The sequence below is a fragment of the Apodemus sylvaticus genome, chromosome 5 (assembly GCF_947179515.1).
Source record: "Apodemus sylvaticus chromosome 5, mApoSyl1.1, whole genome shotgun sequence".
Classification (NCBI taxonomy): Eukaryota; Metazoa; Chordata; class Mammalia; order Rodentia; family Muridae; genus Apodemus; species Apodemus sylvaticus.
The window spans coordinates 67,039,310-67,050,654 of NC_067476.1; the positions used below are offsets into that span (position 1 = coordinate 67,039,310).

Below are 11,345 nucleotides of genomic sequence, written 5' to 3' on the forward strand. Positions count from 1 at the left end.
AAAACACGTGTGAGTCATTAGATGTACTCATCAAACCCATTTGTGAGTTAGCTATTCCAATTCCTGAACACAGCTATGTCCTTCTGCTATCACTGGAGGTTTTGATCTTAGCCATTCTGATTTGTGTTAGGTAAAATCTCAGGATCATTTTGATTTACATTTCCCTGGTGACTAATGGTGTTGAACATTTTTTTAGGTGTTTCTAGTCCATTCAAGATTCCTCAGTTGTAAATTATTTTTAGCTCTCTACCCTAATTTTAATAGGGTAATTTGGTTCTCTGGAGTCTAATTTCTTGATTTCTTTGTAAATGTTGCATATTAGCCCTCTATCAGATGGACAGTTGGTAAAAAAATCTTTTTCCAATCTGTAAATTGCCATTTTGTCCTGATGGTACTGTCCTTTGCCTTACAGAAGCTTTTCAATTTTATGAGGTCCCATTTGTCTATAGTTGATCTTAGAGCCTGAGACATTGGTGTTCTGTTCAGGAAATTTTCCCCTGTGTTGATGTGTTTGAGGCTGTTTCCCACTTTCTCTTCAGTTAGATTCAGTTTATCTGGTTTTATACACAGGTCCTTGATCCACTTGGACTTGAGCTTTGTACAGGAGATAATAATATCTCAATAATATATATTTATTTATTTATATATAATATCTCGATTATATATATATATATATATATATATATATATATATATATACACACATATATATATTTGCATTCTTCTACATGCTAACTGCCTCTTGAACCTGCACCATTTGTTAAATATGCTGCCTTTATTTCACTGTATGGTTTTGGTTTCTTTGTCAAAGATCAGGTGACCATAGGTATGTGGGTTTAATTCTGTGTCTTCAATTCTATTGCACTGATTGATTTCTATGTCTTAGTACCAATACTATGTGGTTTTTAATCACAGATGTTCTGCAGTAGAGCTTGAGGTCAGGGATGGTGATTTCCCCCTGAAGTTCTCTTATTGATGAGAATATTTTTTTCCTATCCTGGGTTTTTCTTACTCCAGATGAATTTGAGAATTGTTCTTTTTATCTCTGTTAAGAATTGAGTTGGAGATTTTTTGTTTGTTTTTTTGGTTCAAGTCATTAAATATTTTATTTTATTAGATATATTCTTATTTACCTTTCAAATGATTTCCCCTTTCCTGGATCCCTACTCCCTGAAAGTCCCATAAGCCCTCTTCCCTCCCCCATTCCCCAATCAACCCCTTCCTATTTCCCTGTCCTGGTATTCCCCTGTACTGCTGCACTGAGCCTTTGAAAGACCAGGAGCCTCTCCTTCCTTCTTCTTGGGCATCATTTGATATGTGAATTGTGTCTTGAGTATTCCAAGCTTCTGGGATAATAGCCACTTATCAGTGAGTGCATTATAACAGTGTGTTTTTGCTTTGTTTTGTTTTGTTTTTGTGATTGGGTCAGCTCACTCAGTATGACATTCTCCATTTCCATCCACTTGCCTAAGAATTTCATGAATTCATTGTTTTTAATGGTTGAATAGTATTCCATAGTGTAAATATGCCACATTTTCTGTATCCATTCCCCCTTGTGGGACATCTGGGTTCTTTCCAGCGTTTGGCTATTATAAATAGGGCTGCTATAAACTTAATGGAGCATGTGTCCTTATTACATGCTGGGGAATCCTCTGGATATACGCCCAGGAGTGGTATGGAGGGTTCCGCTGGTAGTATCATGCTCAGTTTTCTGAGAACCTGCCAGACTGATTTCCAGAGTGGTAGCACCAGCTGGCAACACTACCAGCAGCAGTGTTCCTCTTTCTCACATCCTCACCAGCACCAGTTTTCTCATGAGTTTTTGATCTTTTTCTGACTGGTGTGAGGTAAAATCTCAGGGTTGTTTTGATTTGCATTTCCCTGATGACTAAGGATGCTGAACATTTCTTTAGGTGCTTCCCAGCCATTAAATATTCCTCAGCTGAAAGTTCTTTGTTTAGCTCTGTACCCCATTTTTTACCAGGGTTATTTGGCTTTCTGGAGTCTAACTTCTTGAGTTCTTTGTATATCTTGGATATTAGCCCTCTGTTGGATGTGGGGTTGGTAAAGATCTTTTCCTAATTTGTTGGTTGCCATTTTGTCCTTTTTACAGTGTTCTTTGCCATATAGAAACTTTGTAATTTTATGAGGTCTCATTTGGGCATTGCATTGAATTTGTAGGAAGCTTTTGAAAAGGATGGCCATTGTTACTATGTTAATCCTGCCGATCCATGAGCATAAAAATTCTTTCCATGTTCTGAGGTCTTCTTTATGTTCATTCTTCAGACACTTGAAGTTCTTGTCATACATATCTTTCACTTGCTTGGTTAGAGTCACACCAATATATTTTATGTTATTTTTGACTATTGTGAAGGGTGTCATTTTGCTAATTTCTTTTGCCACCCATTCATCCTTCGAGTAGAGGAAATGTGATTTTTTGGAGTTAATTTTATATCCAGCTACTTTGCTGAAGTTGTTTACCATCTGTAGGGTTTCTGTGGTGCAGTTTTTGGGTCACTAAAGTATAATATCTGCAATTAGTGATATCTTGACTTCTTCATTTCCAATTTATATCCATTTGACCTCCTATTGCTGTGTAATTGTGCTGACAAAAACTATACTATATTAAACAGATAAGGAGAGACCAGGCAGCATTGCCTTTTCCCTGATTTTAATGGGATTGCTTCATGCTTCTCTTCATTTAGTTTGATTTTGTCTTTTGGTTTTCTGCATATTGCTTTTATTATGTTTAAATATGGGCCTCGAATTCCTGATTTTTCCACAACTTTTTAACAAGAAGGGGTGTTGTATTTTTGTTAAATACCTTTTCAGCATCTAGTGAAATGATCATGTGGTTTTTCTTCTTTGAGTTTGTTTAAGTAGTGGATTACATTGTTGGATTTCCATAAATTGAACCATCCCTGTGTCTTGATCATGGTGAATTATTGTTTTGATGTGTTCTTGGAATCTGTTTGCAAGAATTTTATTAAGTATTTTTCCATCAATATTAATAAAAAAATTGGTCTGAAGTTTTCTTTCTTTATTGGGTTTTTGTGTGACGTGATCCCGATTTGAGAGATGGGACCATGCATCCATTTCAAAAATATTATCCCAGAATTGCTCCTGTATAAAGGAATGCAAGGACAAAGAGTTGAGCAGGGACTGAAGGAAAGGCCTTCAAAAGACTGCCCCGCCTAGAGATCCACCCCATATGCAGACACCAACCCCAGACATGGTTGCTGATGCCAAGAAGTGCTTGCTGTCAGGACCCTGATATAAATGTCCTCTGAGAGACATTTATGTCTGCCTCCTGCCAGAGCCTGACAAATACAGAGGCAGATGTAAACAGCCAATCATAGAATTGAGCTCAGAGACACTAATGGAGGAGTTAGGGAAAAGCCTGAAGCAGCTGAAGGTGTTTGCAACCCCATATGAAGAACAACAATATCAACTAACCAGACTCCACAGAGTTCCCAGGGAATAAAACATCAACTAACAAGTACACATGGAAGGACCCATGTTTCCAGCTACATATGCAGCAGAGGATTACCTGGTTTGGCATCAATGGTAGGAGAGGCCCTTGGTCCTATGGAGGTTTGATGCCCTAGCATAGGGAAATCCTAGGGCAGTCAGGCAGAAGTGGGTTGGTGGGTGGGTGAGGGAGCACTATCATAGAAGTAGGGGGGGAGGAATGGAATAGGGGGTTTGCAAAGGAGAAACTGGGAAGAGGGATAACATTTGAAATGTAAATAAGTAAATTAAGCAATAATAAAAGAAATATTCAGTGTCCCTAGTCATCAAGGAATGCAAATCAAAACAATCCTGAGATTCTACCTTACAGGAATCAAAGTGGTTAATGTCAAAATCTCAGGTGACAGCACATATTGGCTAGAATGTGGAAAAAGAAGACTCCTCCATTGCTGGTGTGATTGCAAGCTGGTAAATCATCTTTACGTTCCTCAGAAAATTGGAAATAGTTCTGCCTGAGGTCCCAACTATAACACTCCTGGGCATATAACCAAAAGATTCTTTAACATATAACAAGGATACATGTTCCACTATGTACATAGCAGCCTTATTTATAACATCCAGCAGCTGGAAACAATCCAAATGTCACTCAATAGAGGAATGGATACAGACTATGTGGTACATTTACAATTATGAAGTACTTCTCAGCTATTAAAAACAATGACTTCATGAAATTCTTAGGCAAATGAATGAAAGTAGAGAATATCATCTTGAGGGAGGTAACCAAGTCATAAACAAACACACATGGTATGTACTCACTGACAAGTGGATATTAGGCAAAAAGTTTGGAATACCCACAGTATAACTCACAGAAGCTCAAGAAGAAGGAAGATAAAAGTGTGGATGCTACAGTTCTACTTAGAAGTGGCAAGAAAATAATCAAAGGAGATAGATAAAGGGAGGAACTTGGGAGGGGAAGAGAGAAGGGGGAGGAAAAGGGGGGCAGGATCAGGTGTGGGGAAAAAAAGGAGGGAGACTTACAGAGGGTTAGGCAACTGAATGGAAATATGTAACAGTGGAGGATGGGAGACTAGGTGTAGCCACTAGAAAGTCCCAGATGCCAGGGGAGCAATAATTACCCAATAGGGATAGCATTATCTGAAATACCCAACAAAGGCAAGATGGAACCTGAACATTTCTTTAAGTGTTTCTTAGCTATTCGAGATTCCTCTGTTGTGAATTATGTTTAGTTCTATACCCCATTTTTCGATTGAATTATGTAGATTTTGGAAGTTAGCTTCTTGAATTCTTTATATGTTTTAGATATTAGCCCTCTATCAGATGTGGGGTTACAATGATTTTTCCAATCTGTAGGTTGCTGGTTTGTCCTAGTGACTAGATCTTTGCTTTACAGAAGCTTTTCAGCTCCATGAGGTCCCATTTGTCAATTCTTCTTAGAGCCTGAGCCTTTGGTGTTCTGTTTGTGAAATTTCCCAGCATGTCAATGAGTTTGAGCCTCTTTCTCACTTTCCCTTTTATTAGTTTCAGTGTATCTGGTTTTACATGGAGGTTCTTGATCCACTTGGACTTGAGCTTTGTGCAAGGTGGCAAATCTGTTTTCATTTCTCTATATACAGACTTGCATTTTGACCAGCACCATTTGTTAGAGATGCCTTCTTTTATTTACATTGTATATTTTTGGTTTCTTTGTCAAAGATCAAGTGTCCACAAGTGTTTGGATTTATTTCTGAGTCTTCAATTTTATTCTATTGATCAAGCTGACTATCTTTTCACCAATATCATACAGTCTTTACTACTATTGATCTAGAATATAGCTTGAGGTCAGAGATGGTGATTGTCCCAAGAGTTCTTTGTGGTTTTGGTTTTTGTTGTTGTTGTTGTTGTTGTTGTTTTGCTTTGTTTTCTTTTGTTTTTTTTTTTGAGACAGTTTTTCTCTCTGTAGTCCTAGATGTCCTGGAACTCACCCTATAGACCAGCTAACCTTGAATTCATGAAGAACCACTTGCCTCTACCTCCCCAGTGCTGGTATTAAAGGTGTGTGCTACCACAGCTTTGCTACCCCAGGAATTCGTTTATTGTTAAGAATTGTTTTTGCTATCTTGGGTTTTTTACTTTTCCATATGAAATTAATAATTGCTCTTTCTATATCTATGAAGAATTTTGTTGGAATGTGAATGGGCAGGGCATTTAATCTGTAGATTGCTTTTCATAGAATGGCAATTTTTACTACTTTAATTCTACTAATCCATGAGCATGGAAGATCTCTCCATTTTCTGAGGTCTTCTTTGCATTCTTTCTTGACATATAGGTTCTTGTCATATAGGTATTTCTCACATTTGGTTAGAGTTGGACCAAACTATTTTATATTATTTGTGACTATTGTAAAGGGTGTTGTTTATCTCTTCCTAGGTTTTCCATTTCCAAGGTTGCCTCCATTTGTGATTTCTTTCTTGTTTCAAATTCCATTTTTATGTGTTGGACCACTTTGTTCAATTCCTTCACCTGCTTGATTGTGTTTTTCTATATTTCTTTAAGGGATTTTTTTGTTTCCTCTTTAAGGGCTTCTACCTACTTACCTGTGTTCTCCTGCATTTCTTTCAGTGAGTTATTATCATCATTAAAGGACTCTATTATCTTCTGGAGATAGGATTTTAGGTCATCATCCTGGTTTCCAGATGTTTTGGGCTATTCAGGGCTTTTTGTGGTAGGAGAAATGAGTTTTGATTGTGTTAAAATAAAATGGCTTCTATTGCTTATGGTCTTTCCCTGCCTCTTCCCATCTTATTATCTTTGTTGTTAACATGGTTGTCTCTTTCTGCAGACTGCTTCCTATATCCCTGGGTTGTTGCAGGGATCCTGGGAGACTTGTGGCCCTGTCTGTAGCAGATCTCCCAGGAGGCCTTCAGGTTGTTTTGACTTCAGAGGGTTATGAAGGAGACCTTCAGACTATGGAGTCTTTAGAGTGACTCAGGCAGGAGGGAAAAATATTTTTTTTTATTATCAAAGAAACTTTTCTCCATATTCTAGGTCATAAGTATTTATTACAAACTTATTCATCCTTTAATTTACAAATATTTTCACATGTTCAAGTAATGATAGGATCTTAATATGTAGCTATCATATTTCATATTATTAGAGACAAAAAGATCTACTTAGTCTGTTAATAATATGCTTACTTTAAAAATAATCTTTTTAAAGTTTTGATATAATGACAATATTATATATTTTTACTGTATTTTTATTTTCCCTCTTTCTGGATATTGGATTCTTTTCTAATGTAATCTATCCATATTGCATTTTCCTCTCCTTTACTCATCCCTAACTCCCCAGTACAATTTCCTCTCCTTTACTCATCCCTAACTAACTCCCTCTTCATCCAGATCCACTCACTTTCTATCTCTCATTAAAAGTAACAGGCTTCAAAAGGAAAACAACAAAACATAACATAAGAAATATAAGATAAAAGTCAGCTCACTGACTCTGGACAAGGCAAATCAAGAGGAGAAAACCAGCCTAAGAATAATCATGTACACGCATCAGAGACCAACTTGTTTACATATTCAGGAGTCCCATTATAAATACTGACTCGAAAGGCATAGCTTATTCATATAGGACCTGGTACAGAACCATACAAGTTCTGCGCATGCTGCTTCAGGCTGCATTCCTACAAGTTTTGTCTGTTGATTTTGAGAGTCATGTTCTTCTTGTGTTCTCCATTCCCTCTGGCTATTGCACTCTTATTTATTCCTCTTCTGCAGGGTTCTGGGAGTTCTGAGGGAGAAATTTTGTGGCTACATTCTATTTAGAGCTGAGCATTTAAATTTCTTTTTCTTTCTTTTTCTCTCTCTCTCTCCCTCTGCATAATATGTGGGTGTTTGCTTCTGAATTCATTCCTATCTTCTGCAGGAGGAAGTTTCTCTGATGACAAGTGAATAAAGCACTGCTCTATGAGTATAGCAAACTATCATTAGGAGTCATTTTATATCTACTTAAAAAATACCAGTAGTATTTGATGTAATCCTGTCTCTGGAGTCTTGAGGTCTTGGTTACTTAAGCAGCATTCAGCATGGACTCAGACTCATGGAATGAGCCTTAAGTCAAATTAGTTATTAATTAACATCTTCCAGAAGTTAATACAACCATTGCCCTAGTATAGTTTTGCAGGCAGGACAGAAAAGGGCTTGTGAGTCAGTGGGTATATATATTTGCTTTTTGGTAGCCCAGAGAACATTTTTCTGTGCTAAAGACACTAGAACATATGGGGGAACATTCTATAGAGTCACCAGCTTGATCTCTTTGTTTTCAATGAATTTTGTGAATGTTGTCTTCAGCATCAATACCTTGGAATCAGTTTAAGAGCAGCCTATTGTTGATGTGATGGGTAAGGTTTTCTAGGGCCCCTGTAGCCAGCAGCACAATTGGATGTAATCTAGTCCTAGTACTGGAAGCTTCATTTGGTGACTTTGGGGACTCTGTTTCTCCCATATATGGGAAACTTCACAGCATTGCCTTTACATACTTCAGGAAGTTTCTGTCTCACCATGTTTCTATACCATCCTGAAATGCCTGTTAATCTTAGTCCTCTTGCCTTGCTTTCATTCTCCCTGGTCACCACAGTCAAACTTCTCCCATTCAGAGTCCACACATAAAATGAAACTATTTCCCTATTTCCTTATTTCCTTTAAGAAAAATTCATGTAGATACGGTCCTATACTTAAGGTAAATAGTGATATTTATATCTTGGCAGTAACAACTCTCTCATTGTACTTTAGGCCCACTCAATTAGACAGAAAATAGGGCTGTTATTATAATCATAGCTCATTACTTGTCGCTAGTAAATTATGAATCTTAGAGGAGAAGCAATGATTCTTCACTACTTTAAAAAATGGCAATTGGACCCAGACATGGTGGTAAATATTATTAATTTCAGCATTGGTCAGACAGAGGTACTTATACATCAGTGATTTCATGACTACTCTGGTCTGTGTAGAGAATTACAGGTCATCCAGGGCCCATTTTAATGATAATATAAGATAAAAAATAAAATAAAAAAATGACATATATTTAGGCAACATCACATTTTCATTTTACTTTTATTTATGTGATAACTAATAAAAAATAAACCATTCCTTATACTTGGTCATTCCTTTATCAAACATGAAGTTTCCTTGAAAACATAACAAACTTGAATGAAAACATATTTTTTATGTTTCACTGATTTACTTAGAACAATTACATGTGGGAGCAAATTTTTAGACAATAGATGAATGCATGTTAGATTTTTGTTTTCTATTAAGATAGATACACACATAGAAAAAAATCCCATAATATAATTCACAATGTTAATTTTGTGTATTACATTAAGAAAAAATATTGCCTAATACTTTCCACAACCTTTCTAGGGCATATTTTACATCTTTGTTCCTTAGACTATAGATCAAGGGATTCAACATGGGGATAATCAGAGTATAAAAGATGGAAGCCACCTTATCAGTGTCAAAGGAGTGACTTGATTTGGGCTGCACATACATAAATATCAAAGTCCCATAGAAGACAATGACCACTGTCAGGTGGGAGCCACAAGTAGACAAAGCTTTCTGCCTGCCTTCAGCTGAATTCATCCTAAAAATGGCTACAAGAATGAGTAGATAAGAAAACAGGAGTATCACTAGAGATGAAACCAAATTAAACCCCGCTGAAATCAATATTATTATTTCGATATCATGTGTATTAGAACAGAGCAGCGCTATTAAAGGGAGACTGTCACAGAAATGACTAATGACCTTGTAACCACAAAAAGGTAAAGCAAAAATTTTTATAGTTATTAGAAGAGAAATAATGACACTATAAAAATAAGGAACTGCCACTAGGACCCAGCATACCCTATGGGACATGATGACAGTATAGAGTAGAGGCTTACAGATGGCCACATAACGGTCATAAGACATTGCAGACAGAATAAAAAGTTCACAAATGATGAACACAAGAAAGAAAGTTAGCTGAATTGCACAAAGGTGATTACTGATTGTATTTTGACTGACAACAAAATTTACCAGCATTTTGGGTCCCACAGCTGTAGAATAACCAAGATCAGTGATAGCCAGATGTCTGAGAAAGAAGTACATGGGTGTTTGCAGTCGTGAGTCCACCATGGTAAGGATGATCATGCCCATGTTGCCCATCAGTGAAATCAGATAGATGATGAGAAACAATCCGAACAATGGAGCCTGAAGCTCAGGCCGGTTAGTGATGCCCATCAGGATGAATTCAGTCAACACTGTGAGGTTGCGTTTCTCCATCTAGGATTACAGCAAACTCTGTTCTGGGTTGATGCATCAGCCTACCAATTAGCTTTTCTGCATTATCACCTGAAAGAATTTGCAATATGCAAAACAAATGTAAATTAGATAAATCTGAACTTACCTATTATGTTATTTGCAAAAGAAAATAGCTTTACTTAAAAATATATTTAACTAGAATTTAAGAGAGACAGAGATAGATTAGGAGTTTTTGGTTTGGTTTTATTTTAATAATGCCCTACAAATCTAGGGCATAACTTCTTTCATTATCTTTGTCAAAATCAAATAAATTAGAAATTGAAAATTACATTTTAGTATAGGATCAACATTATGAAATTTTGCTTTCATATATAATTATGGAATTCATGTATGTTATGAAATCTATATTTTCATATATAATTATTCTTGTACAGTTTTGAGTTATTTCTGTGAAGCCATTTTTAAAATTACAGTAGGGCTTAATGAATGATTTTTAGCAATATGATTAAATATTTAACTTAATGTTATAAAATTGCAAACCTCAAATTACAGTGGCTATCATTAATACAAACAATCATTAAAAGCAGATCACTGATCATTAAAAGCAGAACACCATGAAGACTTTATTCCAGGAAGTCTTATCACCTAGATAAAATGAATAAATATTGGGTAGTGTCTGAATAAGGAAGCAGAACAGTGGCTTGAGTTCAAACATTAAGATGAGTTGCTACTCTTCCGGAGGGTTCAGGCTTCACTCACAGCAGTATCCATATAATGCTGACTTATTTAACTCTTGAAGCAGTATATCTCATGTACTCTTTTTTGCTTCTGAGGGCACCAGCCACTGACATGGTTCAACCCATATATTCAGCCAATTATTTATTATTCATAATACATTAATAACATAATTAAATTCTAAAATAAGAAAATATATCATAATATCAGGTTAAATATCTTAATGAACATTAAGAGACTTAATGTAAATTTATGTCTGCTGTATTTGGTCCTTTAAAATTTTTTGACTATAGCATTTATAGTAATTCTGTATATATGTTGTATATAATGTTTATACATTAATATTGTCAGTGGTTTACCTTAGTTTATAATTCTAACAAAAGTTTATTTTGGCAAAAATGCTGATTTTTAAAGAACATAATTCTTTCGGATATATAACTAACCTGTCCTTGAAGGATTTCTGAGATGAAGGACGTATAAACTACCTACAAACTAGTCTCCTACTTTGCACATGTACTGAGTAAAACATTGCCTTAAGAGACAAAACAAGCAATACACAGAAATAGTAATTGTTAAAGAAAATGGTAGTAAAAGGCTCTAAGTTTACTGTGAGGAAAGTAAATCATACAGTTCATTGCACTAAACTTATATCTCATTATTATAATTTGAAACTAAATTGATAATTGCTTATGATTGTGGGACCTACTTATTGCTTACCAATCTCCACACACGTCTTCCTCCTATGAGAAATATTGAAATTTAGATCCAACTAAATTGCCTGATAGCTATAGTAGATATGATAAAGAATATGTTTACTCTTTTTTGTCTTTTTATAAAATTATT

The 11,345-nt window shown here is 35.8% G+C and overlaps 1 protein-coding gene across 1 annotated transcript; it reads right to left on the bottom strand.

The window, feature by feature from the left end:
• Window positions 1-8,849: 8,849 nt before the first annotated feature.
• On the bottom strand, window positions 8,850-9,788 carry LOC127684275 (olfactory receptor 8K3-like). The gene has a single exon (XM_052181230.1). It carries the CDS (start codon window positions 9,786-9,788, stop codon window positions 8,850-8,852), a length of 939 nt encoding a protein of 312 aa, XP_052037190.1.
• Window positions 9,789-11,345: the final 1,557 nt, after the last annotated feature.

Excerpts from the sequence above, each read along its gene's own strand:
- LOC127684275 (XM_052181230.1), bottom strand. The coding sequence starts at position 9,788 with ATGGAGAAACGCAACCTCACAGTGTTGACTGAATTCATCCTGATGGGC.